This window comes from Sciurus vulgaris, assembly GCF_902686455.1.
Source record: "Sciurus vulgaris genome assembly, chromosome: 5".
Classification (NCBI taxonomy): Eukaryota; Metazoa; Chordata; class Mammalia; order Rodentia; family Sciuridae; genus Sciurus; species Sciurus vulgaris.
The window spans coordinates 109,273,289-109,290,109 of record NC_136465.1 but is presented as its reverse complement, the minus strand read 5'-3'; the positions used below and the strand labels follow the sequence as shown (position 1 = coordinate 109,290,109).

The window sequence follows — 16,821 nt, the reverse complement described above, 5'->3', positions numbered from 1 at the left end:
ACATTTCTCTCTCCCGAGGGGTCTTTGTTTCCAGCAAGGGAAGGGCTCTGGCCTTTCCGGCAGCACCAAGTATTCCACAGCGAAGGGGCCCCTTAGTTGGCCGGCTCAAAACCACATCACCACTGAAGGAAAGGACCAGGCTAGGGAGAAAGCATCTCAGACCAGCATTCCCACGAAGGCAGCACCTTTGTAAATAGGAGGGGGAAAAGGGGAGGAAGGAGAGAAGAGCTCTCAAATTGGGAGTTGGGTGGTGAAATAGTGAAATGTGTCAGCCAAGGGAAAACTGAGGACTCCTAAATGGCCTCGGGGAGCCGAGGCCCCCCAAGAGAGGGCTCTCCTTTCTAGGGGTCTGGATTGCTGGTCAAAATGTAACTTTTCCCCTAGCAGGATTTTCCACGTCCGTACAAATAGTATATCCCAAAACGAAGCTGCCAACCGACCTAATCAGGCTAGTTTGTAAGAGTGAAACCTGATCTAGGTGGAAAAGAAAGAACAAGAACCAGAAAACGACCATAAAGGCAACGTTGCTGTGTTGAATCAAGTTTGTGAGCGAAAACCCGAATGTAAGTCTCCAAAATCACTGGCAAGAAAGGGTTTGGTGGGCCGGATGTATCCCCCCGAAGCAAGGATTGTTGGTGACTGGGATGGAAGGGAATTTGAAAGAGACGGCTCCTCAAAGACCTGCAAGTGTTGAGCATCAGTCCGGGATTCGGACTGAAAAGAACAGGGGCAGGGAAGCAAGCGAGGGACCTTTTCTGACTGTCCAGGAAGCTAGAGAGGCTTTTTGCACTAGGGTCTGGGGCGCCGCGGGCTCCTGGCGGCCACTGGGGGAAGCGCGCTGGCGCGGGGGGGGGGGGGGGGGGGGGGAGGGGGGCGGAGCCTCGGGGCTGGGAGGGCCGGGGGCGGAGCCCAGGTAGTGTTGATATACAAAGGCAGGCACCCCAGTGGCCGCGCCCCGCCCACTGACGCGTCGACCGGTGCCGCTATAACCCGCCGCTCGCAGGGTTGCTCTAGAGCCCTGCCACGCCGCCGCCCCGGAGCGCCTAGCCCCGCACCGACGTCCGCAGGCGACCACGCGTTACCGCACACTTGCGCCTCTCCCTTGACACGGCGGACGCCGGAGGATTGGGGCGGCAATTTGCCATTTCCTTTTTAAATTAAAATTATTTTTTCCTGCCTGTTGTCGGATTTGGGGGGTATTTTTTAATTTCCTGGTTTGGTTTTGTTTTACGATTTTTGTTTGCGTCAAACCCACCGAAGACGTTTGCGTGAGGTTTCCGGATACAGGAGCGGAGACCACCGAGGTAACGCGCGCGGGGAGCGCCCGTGCTAAAGGGCGCGGGGCCGAGCAGGGTGGGGGAGGGGCACCCGGGAGGGGCCGCGGCGGGAAGGCGGCGCGGGGGCCTTCCCTCCTGGCCCGAGCAGGCGTCTTCACTAAGCGGGGTCTGCAGAGCAGGGGTCGCTGCCCGCTGGGCCGGCGGGTAAGGGGCGCGGGGCCAGGGCCGCGTGCCCGCCCGGAGCGGAGCCGCATCTTCCCGTTAGGGGGAGGGGAGCCCGCCCGGCCCGCGACTCCGCTGCGGCAAGTCTTGTGACTGATTTGCATTCATAAAAATATAAGTCCAGGGGTCCGAGAATCCGGGGCTGGCGGAAGTGGGCTTGGGCTTTTATTATATCGGGAGCCAAGACTGGGGAAGACGGACCGGGAACGTTTGACAATCGACGATCGATATTGCATCAGTTCCTTTCCGGGCAAAGGAGGGGCCGGCCGGGCGAAGCGCCGGCGGGCCAAATGCCTGTGGACGGGTGTGCTCGAGGGCACGGTGTGCGCGTGTAAACAAACGCTCCGCGTGCCCGGGGCTGGGCCTTCGCCTCTTTTTGTGAGAGGAGGATCCGTGTCAGCCCTGAACGCTGCCTTCGGGAAGCAAGCTATCTACCGCAGAAGCATTGCCCTATCTGGGGGTCTCAGGGCTGTAAGGGACGGGTTACGTGGTATTGTTGTTACACATGCTGAAAAAGGAGCCGTGCGCCAGGGTTGCCTGCACGTTAGGCTGTGACTGGATGGAATGTGTGCTTTTGCCTGTGTAAAACTGGGCAGCTGGAGGGAAACAAATAGACCCCCTTGCCCGGCTCTCGCGGGCTTAAAGACTCGTGACAGTGGAGAGGGTAAAATGTTAAAATCTGCTAGCGAAAGGGCCTCTGCGGGCGCTGCGCTGTAGTGGGATCATCTTTGTTCTCCGCGGCTCCGCTGTCTGTACTTTTCCGCCCCTCGGCGCGCCCCCGCCCCTCGCGCTCGGCTGGTACTTTTCCACTCGCCTGGACTGGGATGAATCAGCCGCGCTGCGCCGCCCGGTGGCGTCACGTGATCGGGTGGCGGGCGGGCGCTGCAGTGTTGACGCGCCGCCTTTTACCTTCTCAGGCAGCCTTGCGGGGCCGGTGCACCGCCAAGGACAAAAGGAACCCAGAGCTGCTTGGCGCACCCAATTCTTTCTGACGCTCAGTATGAAGAAGACCGAAATGGGAAGGTTCAATATTTCCCCGGATGAGGACAGCAGCAGCTACAGTTCCAACAGCGATTTCAACTACTCCTACCCCACCAAGCAAGCTGCTCTGAAGAGGTGGGAGAAGTTGTGCACTTTTTTTTAAAAAAATACCGCTTGCACAGGTCAGGAAGTTACCTAGGACTCTGCTTCTGTTGCTTTAATTTACTCTGTATCGTTTGGAGAGTGCAGAATTCTTGAGTTACCCAGTTACCTTATTGCAATGACAGTATCCTGTGAGAGTCCTATCTTGCCTACATCTCCTTGTTACGTTTATACATTAAGTAAAGGTGTTGTGGCAAAAGGAAGGGAACTACTTTATATTAAAGCTACTTGGTGCATAATTTGTATCTCTTAACTTACATTTATGTATACATATTTTTTGCAGTCATTACGCAGATGTAGATCCTGAAAACCAGAACTTTTTACTTGAATCGAATCTGGGGAAGAAGAAGTATGAAACAGACTTTGTAAGTTTAAAATAATTTATCTGTGGCTTTATGGAGTAAAAGAATAGTTTTAGAGTTCAAATCTAACTTGCCCAAAGCTGGTTTTCTCCATTTAATATTGTTATATGTTTGGTTATCCTTTTCCCTTTATGTAGCATCCAGGTACTACTTCCTTTGGAATGTCAATATTTAATCTGAGCAATGCGATTGTGGGCAGTGGAATCCTTGGGCTTTCTTATGCCATGGCTAATACTGGAATTGCTCTTTTTATGTAAGTATGTGTAAGTAGTGAATCTGCCATACAGGGCAGTTAATACAATAATAAGACATATTTTGGCTCCAGAAATTGAATTTACAGTTGTAATAGTTGACTTAAAACTTAGCTCTTTAAAGTTAAAAGTATGAGAAATCATAATATCTCTATTCTACTACATATTGTACAATATCAAGAAAGCCAGTTAGGTAAGAGGATAGGGCACCCTTACAAACTGACACATTTAGCCCAAAGTTTAGCATATACTAGAAAGTAAAAAAGAATTACTGATAAATCCAGGGTAGCTGCAATTTGTTCTGATAAAAGGAGAATCAAAAATATCAGTAATTATCTGTATATCAGCTTGATAAATTGACAAGCTCTCCCCAAGGACTCCAGGCCCCTTAAATGCATAAGGAAAAGAAAATTGTAAATGTGCAAGGTGTGGTGATATTTACCTGGCCTGTAGCATGTTTGTTTTAGGACAATGAGTCATGAAAAGCAATTCATATGTGTTTGAGGGTTTTGTTTTTTTTTTTTTTTTTTTCTTTTTTCAATTTTTCAGAGTTTTACCACCACCACATGCTGTGGCAAAAATGAACATAAGTGCCTATTTTTTAAATGTTTTGCCTCCCTAATTACCCATCTAGGCTTGGTTAGTCTTAACGCTTTTTACCATAAATTCCTGGATAGAATTTTGGAAGTACAGAAAACTTTGGAGAAGACCATTTGGGGGATCTTTACCATGGAAATATGGTAGAAAAATATCAACTGTATTTCCAGGAAAATACCTTACTAAAGTACATGCAAGTTTGAACATGTATTTTTTCAATGATAATTGGTTCATAGCCATTAAGCATCTATGGATTCCTGGCTAAGGCAGTTGCTGTGGAGGAGCCCACTACTTAATATTTTTGTTGTATAGTTGAGGTAACCATACATAGATAATATGCAACTGTCCCTTTGTGACCAATGTTTTAGTTAACTGACTGCTGCCTTATACTCAAGTTATTTTTCCCAGCACAATGGAATGTTCATGAAAAGAAAAGCAGACTTTAGCAAAGCTCTGCTTTGTGAAACTCCATAGTGTGGTTAAGCCTGGATTTGGGTATTGAGGGTAGAATTCAGAGGAATTGCCTCATTAGAATGTGGCTTTTTCAAGTCTCTTGGTAAGGAGAAGAATTTACATAGATAGGATCCTATAATTTCAAAATTTTTAGTGGGAGACTTAAATAGTTAAATATTTGAAGCCCTTCCTAGCTCTTGGTATAAAACTGGAAGCAGTTTTTAAATGCTACTGATGTTGGTTATAGTGCAAAAATTTAAATGAGATAAAATGACAATTCATTCTGAAGTGAAAGCAAAACTCTGATGTAACTCTGATGTTACCCTTGCACTTTTGGATTGCTCCTACTTCAATAGAAGCTTATATGTGTTTGATGTGTTTTTAATAAGTGACTAAATGATATCAAGATTGCTTGTTTTTATTCACCAATATTTCCGTCATACTCAGGTATAAAGGTAAATGGGCCAAAAGCCACAAAACTATGATGGTTCACTTAACTCTATAGCTGACCTTTTCAACTGAAATCAGTCTTGAAGTTGAAGGTGACCTCTAAGGTCTTTTTATCCTTTATTGTTACTTTTTTTTGTTTTTAATAAAACCAGCATCTTTTCTCCAGTTAGAGGTGAAGCTTGTAGTATCACCTTAGAATTCTGGCATTAGAATGGTAGTTTAATTGCCACTTTTAATTCCTAGACATCAATTTCTTGGCCAGCACCTTACATGATACTGTGTGCAGTTTGCCCATACAGAATCAAAATTCATATGACCATTGTCTTTGCAGGGTTTTCTATGAGTTTCCCTAGTTTTTTTGTTGTTGTTGTTGATTTGTTTCTTAAAAATAAAAATCCTATCCTGCTTGCTTGGGTGAAAGTGTAAAGTATAGCTGGGATGAGAGACAACCTGTATTCTATGTTTTTTCCCCTCACGGAAGTGAAAAGATTAAAGGAAAGGATAGTTTAGACTGTCAACTTGATGACCTGCTTGTTCTAGCACAGGCATTTAAATTTGTGACAGCCTGTATTCTTCATCATGAGGTGCAATTTAGTGTATCATCGCAGTTGTTAGTTCTCTGATTTGTGCCCAGTTGTTTGTAAAGTCTGTAGCGCCTGATACTTAAGACATTAGTATCATTTCCCCTTTCCCGTTCCTCTCTATCTACACAGACCATGTGGTCTTAAGACTTTTCCTGAACCTCTCAGTCGAATTTCAAAAAAAAAAAAAACGTCATGGGTGGGACTTAATGGCAAATTTTACTGACATTTTATAGATAAAGGGAACCATTGAAACCCAGAAATGGCAGGCCAGCAACTAATTGTTAAGGTGCCAGAATCAGAATACTCCACTGGGAATTTGGGCTTTCCAGCATCTCCTGCTGCACTTGGCACAGTGTGTAAATTCTTGCTCTTAACCATAGTTACTATGGAACTAGCACCTGAGACATCTCATTATGAATTTTGGGGGTCTGTCAAGAGGTTAAATTGACACTCTGGTTAGCAGAAGAGGGGACACCAATTCTTGGGAACATTTTGGCACAAAGAAGATACGCTCCATATTTAATGTTACCTTAAAGAACCAAGAAGCATTATCTTTAAGACTATAGCCCTGCTTGTTTATAACCCCATGCCTTCTCCTTTTTTCATCAGAATTCTTTTGACATTTGTGTCAATATTTTCCCTGTATTCTGTTCATCTCCTTTTGAAGACTGCCAATGAAGGAGGTATGGAAGCATTCTTGATTCTTCTAATATAATTTTATGTGTATCATGATTTTCTTCTTTAAAAAGTGCTCACTTCATGCTCTTGTGTTATTCAAATTGTAGGGTCTTTGTTATATGAACAGTTGGGACATAAGGCATTTGGACTGGTTGGAAAGCTTGCAGCCTCTGGGTCAATTACAATGCAGAACATTGGAGGTGAGTTTTAAAAGGTGATTGGGATAGATATTTTGCTCATTGTGTAGCACAGTGGTGACACATAACTTTTCGTGTCACACGCCACATTTTTGCACTTGTAATGGTATAATTTTGTTTTCCTCCAGCTATGTCAAGCTACCTCTTCATAGTGAAATATGAGTTACCTTTGGTGATCCAGGCATTAATGAACATTGAAGATACAACTGGGTAGGTGCTAAGTAAGGTTACTCCTAAGAAACAATTATAGACTAAAATGGTTAAACAATTACATTCTAAAATGATTAGATACATTTTTATCAAAGTTGGATATAAAACTTATCCATAAATTAACCATAAAATGCTCCTGATGAAACTGACCAAGAAGTCCCCTATAAACTGATTTGAACTTTTAAAAATGAAAGGTCAAAGATAGTAACTAGTCGTGTAACTGGATATCTGGTATCTAACCTGTGTAAAACAGTTTTTCTAGAACTTTCTCTTTATATTCACATATAAGAAGTTATCATTTTAGAATACAGACCCCAACTTGGAATTACATTAAAAGTCAGCCTTAAAACTTAATGTTTAATGCAGAATATCAAAAAAATGTATAACCATGTGGTAGAAACCTTTTTCTTTCTGCAAGGTTATTCATCCCAGTGAACTAGCAGGTTTTTATCTAAAGTAAACACAGAAAGACTCATTTACTTCCCAACTTACATGCAGCATATTACCTCAAAATAGAGTGTTGTGGTGTGGCTTTAGAAGTATAATGTGATAAGCTTATCTTTAAATATTAGTTTTCCTGTGCTGTCCTTGTTGCTGAAGTGAGTACAATGGAATTCACAAGCATTTAGAATTTAAAAATAGTGATTTAAAGGAGGATATAGTTCTTAATTACCTGAAAAGAAAAAAAAAACATAATGGTAAAACTCTTAGGGGACATAATATTTTTTGAGTCCTGTAAGTTCAGAAAGGATCTTTTGACTACTTTGGGAGTCAAGGTGGGTCAAGGTGTTAACAACTCACTGATAATCTGGAATAAGTTCTGGTTTGGGGAATTGGGTTTGGGCTTTTTTAATTTTCCTGTTTCAGGGTTTTGGTTCTGGCTTGGCTTTTTGGTTTTGCCTATGCATTTCAATCTAAGTATTAAAAAAATTTCCTTGTCGAAATGTCAAATAAGTGTATTTGCTAACAAAGGTCAAAAAAACAAATTACAGGTTGTTGTAAAATGTACTTGTTTCCAGCATTAGAAATTGCAGGCTAAAGCTATAACAAAGTTGGTGTACAATTTTTCTAAAAGTGCTTAAAGATTAGCTTACCAGCTTCACAAAGCAGCTTTGTTCCCTATGTTAGTATCAATCCTTCAAGAAGCGTTTTATGTTATGAATCAACTGGCAAATTTCCTAGAGCAAATAGTGGGACAAAAGTTAGACTGTTTTATACCCCATTTCTAACCTCAGTGAACATTCATCTAGCATACAAAGTTAAAAAGTTATTCCTCTCTTATATAGGGATACTTTTTCCAAAACTTTTTTTTTTTAATCTGTTTATTTTTATTGTATCTCTATAGAGTCCCGTGACAAGACGTATGCATTCTGTAGCTGGTTTTGACCTTGTTTCTCTTTTCTTTAATTCAGATTGTGGTATCTGAATGGTGACTATTTGGTTCTGCTGGTGTCATTGGTGCTCATTCTTCCTTTGTCGCTGCTGAGAAATTTAGGTGAGCAAACCCATTTCTAAAGAAAATTGAAATGGTTTTCTTTTGCTAGAATTTAATGAGAGCTGAAAGGCCCTGGACCCCTACCTTAGTTGTAGCATGCATGACCTGTAGTTATTTTAAATCCTAGTAGGTTGGCTCCCAGGGGTCAGAATATTTCGTTGACATAACTAATATCTTGAGCTTGGTAAACAATAACGCACAATAATAGTTTCATTATAACAAGTACGTCTTAGTATATTCTAATTAAAAATTTATTACTGTTATCTACTACACTTTTTAGTATCAAGTCTTCCCAGCAGAATTGACTTACTGGGTAGGCAAAATACATTTGCCCTGCATAACCCTGTTTTATTAAACTAATATTGTGTTTTTCCACCTCTAACAGGATACTTGGGTTATACCAGTGGCCTTTCCTTATTGTGTATGATGTTCTTTCTAATTGTGGTAGGTATAGTTTTTCTTCATAGAATATTGGTTATAGTCCCTGTCATGTTATTCAGTTTAATTAAGGCAAAATAATATATTTTCAGGTGATCTGCAAGAAATTTCAGATTCCTTGTCCTATGGAAGTTGCTTTGATAATTAATGAAACGATGAATAGCACCCTAACACAGCCAGCAACTTTCGGACCTAATTTGGCCTTTAACATGACTGAAGCTGACTCTTGCAGACCACGTTATTTTATCTTCAACTCACAGGTAACTCCTAAAGGATTTCTAAAAATTTTTCTTAGAAAGCATGCAGTTGGCTATTGAGAGCTGCGAAGAAAATGTGGGTTTATATCTTAATAGATTGAGAAATGAAATAATCATGTGTTAACTAATGGGCAGATTTAGAAGTTAGGATATTGATCACTCTTGATACATTGTCTCACATCAGTATATTAAATAAGCTTTTATATCTTTTTCAGACTGTCTATGCTGTACCAATTCTGACATTTTCATTTGTTTGTCATCCTGCTGTTCTTCCCATCTATGAAGAACTGAAGGGGTGAGTCCTTTGCTTTTATATCAATTTATTGGGAAAATAGTAAAACAGTTGTTTGTAACTGTTGCTAAAATACATGTTTTCATTTTCTTTTAAATTTTCATAGCCGCAGCCGAAGAAGAATGATGAATGTGTCCAAGATTTCATTTTTTGCTATGTTTCTTATGTATCTGCTTGCTGCCCTCTTTGGATACCTGACATTTTATGGTAAATAATGCCTAACTTGGGGGGAATATCAATATTTTTGGTATTTTTCTGTGTGTAGTTTCATCACTTAAAAAGTTCAGCTGGTTTGATATCTTCCATATTTGTGATGAAAGTTGAATTTTGGAGTTTAGAATTTCCTATAGTGTATTTCTAATACACTTTAGAATCTAGGTTTGGAACAACATTAGTCATTTTATGGCAAGTTTTTATGATATCCTCACCTCTAAATAAGCTCATCTTGTTGCCTGCCTCTTCTCCCATCACCTTTAAACTGTATAATGAACAAACTAAGCCAAATCATGGGATTTTAGCTATTTAGCTCCTGTTGTTTTTAATGCAGGTCATGTGGCTAAATCTCTACTTGGTATTTAGAAAAATTCTCCTTCAATGTTATTTTAATTGCATTAGCCGTATTTCCAAATTAATCTTATTAGCCTCTTAGGTTATATTCATTTTGTGAGTAGCTAATAATTTTCGTACAGATTTCATTGTAAGTTAGATTTTCTACTTGATCTCCAGAGAAAACGGCACACTGAAAGCTTTTTTGGTCTTTCCCCATAGAACATGTGGAGTCAGAATTGCTTCATACCTACTCTACAGTTATGGGAACTGATATTCTTCTTCTCATTGTTCGTTTGGCTGTGCTGGTGGCTGTCACCCTGACTGTACCAGTAGTTATTTTCCCAGTAAGTAATCAACTGCCCTTTGCGTAGGGATGCATTTTTAGATAGAAACATTTGTAAGATTTTCAGATATATTCCCTATTACTTGAGGTTTTTTGTTTTTTTGTTTTTTTTTCCTTCATTAATTAAAGTTGGATTTTAAAATACATGTGTATTATTTGTTTTGCAGATCCGGAGTTCTGTAACACATTTGTTATGTGCAGCAAAAGATTTCAGTTGGTGGCGTCACAGCCTTATTACAGTGTCCATCTTGGCATTTACCAATTTGCTTGTTATCTTTGTCCCAACTATTAGGGATATCTTTGGTTTCATTGGTAAGTATTTTAAAGTGTCAAAGTTGATTTAAATTCCAGGGATGTTAAGGCTTAAAAAATAGTGACTCATTGAATTCTCAAGAAGTGGTAAATATTCTTTTACAGGTGCATCTGCAGCTGCTATGTTGATATTTATTCTTCCATCTGCCTTTTATATCAAGTTGGTGAAGAAAGAACCTATGAAATCTGTACAAAAGATTGGGGTGAGTGAAAGATTATAGCTATAAAAACTCCCAACTTTTTAACATCAGAGATTCCCCACATTGATTGTAATTTTAGTTTCTCAACCATCATTATAGTTAAGTTTCTAGTAAGCGTTTCAGTAAACAATACAACTTGACAGAAGTCTGGAGAGGGGAGTGAAAAGGTAATTTGCCATCTCACAGGTCCTCAATTTGATTAGAAGAGAATTGTTAGACATTTTAGAGAAAGGAATAAAGATCAGTGTAAAGACACCCAACTTTCAGCACCCGTTTGGCCAGGGTTTGTTGACCTGCCAACTGTGTGGTAGGTGCTGAAATGGACATTGAGTATATAAAAGAGAAAAGGCTGAGGTGTTTAGCTGAATGAAACTACCATCCTTAAAGCAAAGCTCAGTAGGGAGGAGCTTCTCCCCCCAATGTTGTATACTTCAGTTGGAGTGACAGCTGACTACGAAGGGCATGACAAGTGGTGTGGAGCTAGAATCCTGGTAGGGATATTTAAGAAAAAGATTGCTTCTCAGTATTTTCCACTACCATTCTGGTCTGATTAAAGTAGGATTGTTTATAAACCAGCAACTCTAAATCTTGTTTTATTCAAAATTGCATAGTGGCAGTAATTAGTGAGGTCGAGTAGACTTAAACTCATCTCTTGAAGGACCTTTTGCCTTTGACTTAGGCTGCATCTTAGGGTGGTGTGGGTTTGATTTTGTGACTTAGATTTTGTTTTAAAATATAGCCAAAAAAAAGTTTTCTACTCTGTAATAAAGTGATTTATTCAGCAGGAAAATACCCTTTATATTTGAGATGAAGAAATGAAGAAGTATAATTCAGAAAGCCTCATAGGTATAGTGATATTTTATACTACAGGTGACCCCTTGATCACAGGAAATAGTTTATATTTAGCAAAGCAAAATTATGTAGAATATTATACAGATGTAACTTTAGTAAGCATGAACCTGAATTAAAGATAAGGAAGGTTTAGCATATATGTTTTGCTTGCTGATTAGTTTTCTCTGCTTATTTCAGGCTCTGTTTTTCCTGTTAAGTGGCATAGTGGTGATGATCGGAAGCATGGCCTTGATTGTTTTGGATTGGGTACACAATGCCTCTGGAGGTGGCCATTAATTGACACCACTCAAAACTCAAGTAGTCCATCTGATGCCAGTGTTGAGTCAACTCAACTACTATGAAATTTCACCTGTTTTCAGTTTCACTTCCTTTTGAAGTGCAGATTCCTCGCTGGTTCTTCTGAATGCAGAATAAGTGAACTTTTTTCCTTTACTTTTTCTTTTTCTTTTTTAAAGAAACTTATCTGTATGTTAGGAATGGATATGAACAACAAAACCACGAGTCTCGGGTTAAGGGAAGTGACAATTTTATTCCATTCCAGAGAATGGACGAACTCTTTAACTTTTATCAAGCCACATGTTTGGCTGTGTCATTGTTTAACTTGGATATTTTATGATTTTACTTGAATGTGCCTAATGGAACCATTCGATGTGAGAAACAATTATTTACAGCAAAGTATTGAAATAACCATTGAGAAAATGCTATTATTTTTTGTACCAAAAATACTTAAAGACCTCAGAAGCACTATTTTACTTTTAAGAAATTGCTTTTTTTTTAACTTTATCCAGAAACACTTGTCAATGAATTCCGTAAAATAATTTCATTGGTATTTAAAAATGAATATTAGTATTATGAAATGATTTGCCTTTTTTGTAGGCATTATAAGCCAAATACTTTTTTACCCAAAATAATTTTTAAGAGTAAATGATGTAATGAAAAATTGTACCATGAATTAGGAAGCATTGTTTTTTCCATTCAAACTTCACCTTACTTACAGGATGATTGATTGATTGTTGCTACACCAAATCAGATGAACCCTGTTCATTATTTTTCTTCTCTTCCCCAAATAATGTGGTTCATTCAGACTTAAATGTTTAGGTCTTCAGCCTATTAGAATGGAAGATAATGCAGATATTTCTGTGGGAAATAAAATAGCTAATTTTGAGGTACCAAATAGTGCAATTGGGTAAAACAGGGTTTATTCAGTTGCATCTGTCTCCAGAGGTGTATTGACAGCTCTGGCTCTCTTTTGGGCCAGCCCTTTTTTGACATTGCTTCCAGCAGTGAAAAATGGGCACTAGATGGCAATAGGCCAGAACTATTCTATCCAGAGTACAACTTTTCAAAATGCTCATCTACTGGAAGTGTGATTTACTTGACATTGTATGGCTTAGTTGTATTCATGTTTTGTCTTGTAGTAGAGGTCTAATCCATAGGTTACACCGATATTTGGTATGATATAAGTTCTCTTCATAGAGGCCACTGGGTTTCTCATGCAGTAAGCTTTTTAAAAATTTGTTTGCACTGGATTGTCATCTCATTCTTATATAATGTAAAATTACTTGTTTACATCCAAAAAATGATTAGGAAAAACAGTGCATCCTAATTGTGTGTAGTTTTGGTCCAACTGCATGTTCACCCTTCCATTTCAACTCCAGTTAAAGGTGAAAACATTATTTTGCAACTTGGCTTTAAGAGCACATTTATTGTACGATACGGTGTATGGTGAATATATTATTAAATAATGTGGTACTTTGCTCATCAGGCATAATGTCTAAAATCTAATACACATAATTCCATTAAGTGGTTGAGGGAAGCAAATAATGGAATCATCAATTAGTTATCTGGCTCTAAAAGTTTTCTCTTGAACTGAACATTTTTCAGTTTTACACAAGAGCCAGAAATGTGGCAGACATGGTTTTTGTTACATGTTCTTGTATTATATGTGACTAAATTTACAGACAAAATGTGTCTGTGATTAAAGACCCTCACAGAACTGGAAGACGTCTTGTAGTGCTACGTTGGGTGAAGTCCATTTTTGTTTTCTGCAAAGATAAAATAATTAGGGACCATCTAGGAGTAGAAAGGCAGTGAGAAGATGAATTCTACAGCACTGCTTTCGTTTAATTGGCTTTGGGCACTCCATTCAAATCCAGAACCTCACCTATAATTCAGTTCAGACCAAGAATTGCACTTCTGCATAAGTTCCAAGTACAGAGTTGTTTTCTACAGTTCACCATCTTCTGTGTAGAAGAAAGTACCATGACAACCAGGAAGGAATGGAAGAAAAGAATCCTCTTCTCACAGCAGATCAATGTTGAAGAGGCCTCCCCCCCCAATCCTCATTGGTTGTTTGAGGTTCAAAATCAATTCCTAGGGTAAATTCCATTGCATGGTTTTCTTGGAACTCTCGTCTGCATTGAGGTTCCTAAACAGTGAATTCCCATTAATGAGCAGTCTTCAGTATTAAAACCACTGTCTTGACACCTCATTTTGCATTACTGTCTTCCGTGGATGTTTCAGTTATAACTGCAATGTTATTTATAGAACAGCATTAATCCATTAAAGCTAACCTATTTTTCAATATTTATGATAATCTATGTACATACATTGTCTGTCCATATGTATTTGTAAATAGGCTGTATATAATGTCGGTATTGGGTCTTGGGTTCACATGTATATATTCCTGTAAGTTTCTTAACTGCATTTTGATGAATTCACATTATGTAAAAGTCCCCCAGAGTACCTGTACAGAGAATTCAGTATAAAAAAAGACAAGTTGTGTACAAATACTAAACATTTAAAATACTTGTTTAAACCGTATTTGCAATAAACTGGTTGGACATCAAACTTTTTTCATGAAAACTTGGTGCAAGTTCAGATCTCTCTTATTTAAATTTTAAATAAAGGCTAAAATTTCAAAATGCAGTAGTTATCAAAATGTGATAGAGTGTAATGAAATCAAATGTGATCTAGTATAATGAAAGACCTTTTTGAGAACCTGGGTGCGTTGATGTTGTATATAGTGTAAATATCCCCACTGTACTGTTAGAGGCCAACAATTCCTGTGGTTTGTTGGCAAAGAGTGCTACACCGTTTCAATGAAACAATGTATGTTTTAACTGAACTAAAATAAATACATGCTTAATCCTGAGTAGCAGTGTTTTCCTTTGAAATAATGGAACAAGCAGCATTTGTTGTGTTTGTTAAATACAACACAGCATTTCTTGAGTGTCCTCATGGTGTTGGTGATTATAATGAAAAGAAAAATGTAAGTTCCAAAGTTGCCAAACTTAAAAAGGGAAGATGCTAACATGCTAAAAGGCATCTAAAGTTCCCAGACTCCAACCTGCTGATGGGAATAAGTAGGCCAAAAGTGCATCAATCAACAGGAGAGCATTTGTCAGTTTCCCCATATGTGCCTGGATGTTCTGGAGGACGGCCCAGAACCCAGTTTGTGTTCAGTTTCAAAAAGCCCCTGATACAATTAAAGAGCACTGAGACCTGGAAAGGATTAGTTTGGTGAATTGGTCAGGAAAGGAGGCATTAATGGACAAGCTGATAGAATATAATAGGACAGCTTACCTGAGTGACCAGAAGTGGAAGGGTGACCAAGATACACAAGATCAGGTGTGGCCTACTGATGACCTTAAAAGGTTAAGGCTTATAAAGTGAAACAATGCTAAAATAAGGGCAGATGTGCTTGGGAATGACTGAAGATGAATCTCCAAGAAACTAATACACAGTAATGGCAAAGGAGAAGGGGTAGTAATTAGAAAGGGCAGCAGAATTTGAACAAATCTGAATAGAAAAGCAAACCTGTGGGATATTCAGGTATTCCACAAGCACTTATCACGTGCACCTAGTGTGCCCATGGGAAGTAGGGTGGGGTTATGAGTTACACTGGTTCTAATAATCTACACACTTCAAATTATGCTAATACATTTTTAAATAATATCCAAATAAACCAGAATGCCAATTTGTTAATCCAAAAATAGAAATATATCTGGTGGGTAAATTACTCAATATGAAAATATTGTACCCTAACCAGGAAGCCAGCTATTCCCATGAGGTTTCCATGAAGCCTGAGAAATATTTGAGAAACATCTAAATAGAGAACCAAAGCTGTTTGTCTTGACTTGGAAATACTCTTACCTGGAGAGTTGGCTTAGTCAAACTTCTGATAACAAAATAAAATCAGTGAGAATTAGCTGAAGTAAATCTGGCAGATGGAGAGAACTTTAGAGATTGGAATGCCTCTGAAAATTAAAATTTATATGAATGGGCTCCCCCAAAGTCAAAAACTATATTCCTTCTAGAGACCTCAAACGTCAGAGTTGTGTGCAGCTTTACTGCAGAGCTGTGTGATTCGATTCTGAGCCTTCAATTTCTTCAGTTCAGTTTCTCCAGATAAACTAATCGGTCAGTAATGAGTCAAGTATTTACCCTGATCTCTTCCATATAATTGCTAAATGAATTCATTCTCTTTATTTCCTACAGTATAAGTGAAAAGAGGCTCACACTTTTTAAAAAGAATTTGCCAAGTGCGTGAGATAAAAACAGCATGTGATTTAACTGTTTACTCATATTCTGCAAGAGACCTAAACAGGAAGGCTTTCTTGCCTCACTCATATCTGCCTCCGTAGGAGCCATCTTTAGCCTCTACCACCCAGATGATTTTGTGGCAGTGAAACCTTTCTTTTCAAATCTTAGTCAGATTTGATTGTCCCCCACATTTTGTGAGGAAAGAGTTAACACAAGTCTGGTCACTGACCCTTGGCCAATTCCTAGGAACATTGCCATGAGAATGTTCTTTATGTTAGTGACTGATGATTGTTATATTCACCAGGAGCAATGGACCATGCCATACTGGTTTGTCAGGTTGCTTTACACAAACACCAAGATTAATGATGTGCACCTGGTTTTATTGTTGGGCCCTGACTTTTGGTGGTCTAGACTATTTGCATAGCAAGATAAGCCTATGTGACCAGTCTCCCACCCCCACTCTATAAATAAAGTCTTGGCCTCTAGACGCATTTGGTCTTCTCCAGCAGAGGTTTCACACATGTCTCTGTAGTTCACTACTAGAAAAAGCATTCCTGTGTGGTCTCAGGCAAAGGTCTGGGAGGCCTGTGCTGGACACCTTTGGATTCCACTATCAAATGTCTTTTTCCTGTTGCTTTTGCTCTGTGTCCTTACCTGTAATAAGGCTTAGTGGTTGGATTCACTGCTATTGAGTCAGTAAATGAAATACGTATGTTCTCTGAATTTTTTCTCTAATCCTTATTCTCTTTTCTTCTCCAGGAAGGATTTTTTTTTCTTTTTTTTTTTTTTTCTCAGTGAAAGCCTCACAGTCCTAGAAAGCAAATTTTACTCAACAATGTCTAGGGGTCAGGAGGGTTAGACAGCAAAGGAGGGTTTTACATGGCACACTCTACTCATAAAGTCCCCTTCAACATGTCTTCTCCCAAGTCCCCCCAGCTGTGTAGTGACCTGGAGGTTCTACCTGCCCTTTCTCCCACACCACACACAGCCTATTCTCATCAGTAGCCCGACTTTGACTTCAAACTTTCTTATTCTCAGGAAAACAAAAGCTTTGAAGTTGTCATCAGGATTTACCATCCTGAGATGACAACTTACTGGCCATGTGTTTTTATTT

At 39.3% G+C, this 16,821-nt stretch overlaps 1 protein-coding gene across 2 annotated transcripts; it reads left to right on the top strand.

Moving 5' to 3' along the window:
• The first annotated feature begins 955 nt into the window (after positions 1 to 955).
• Positions 956 to 14,316, top strand: SLC38A2 (solute carrier family 38 member 2). Of its 2 annotated transcripts, XM_079142389.1 has the most exons (16): positions 956 to 1,304; positions 2,417 to 2,615; positions 2,926 to 3,007; positions 3,142 to 3,257; positions 5,949 to 6,022; positions 6,125 to 6,217; positions 6,343 to 6,424; positions 7,837 to 7,919; positions 8,305 to 8,363; positions 8,450 to 8,617; positions 8,830 to 8,909; positions 9,013 to 9,113; positions 9,675 to 9,799; positions 9,966 to 10,110; positions 10,216 to 10,313; positions 11,340 to 14,316. In XM_079142389.1, the coding sequence occupies exons 2-16, from the start codon at positions 2,500 to 2,502 to the stop codon at positions 11,436 to 11,438; spliced, it is 1,521 nt and encodes a 506-aa protein (XP_078998515.1). In that variant the 5' UTR covers positions 956 to 1,304; positions 2,417 to 2,499; the 3' UTR covers positions 11,439 to 14,316. The 2 variants fall into 2 exon arrangements, with proteins under 2 accessions (XP_078998515.1, XP_078998516.1); XM_079142390.1 differs by lacking the exons at positions 956 to 1,304; positions 3,142 to 3,257 and having other exon boundaries at positions 2,473 to 2,615.
• The last annotated feature ends 2,505 nt before the right edge of the window (positions 14,317 to 16,821 follow it).

Excerpts from the sequence above, each read along its gene's own strand:
- SLC38A2 (XM_079142389.1), top strand. The coding sequence starts at position 2,500 with ATGAAGAAGACCGAAATGGGAAGGTTCAATATTTCCCCGGATGAGGAC. Across the intron at positions 6,218-6,342 it reads TACAATGCAGAACATTGGAG|CTATGTCAAGCTACCTCTTC; the intron begins GTGAGTTTTAAA and ends GTTTTCCTCCAG. Across the intron at positions 6,425-7,836 it reads AACATTGAAGATACAACTGG|ATTGTGGTATCTGAATGGTG; the intron begins GTAGGTGCTAAG and ends TCTTTAATTCAG.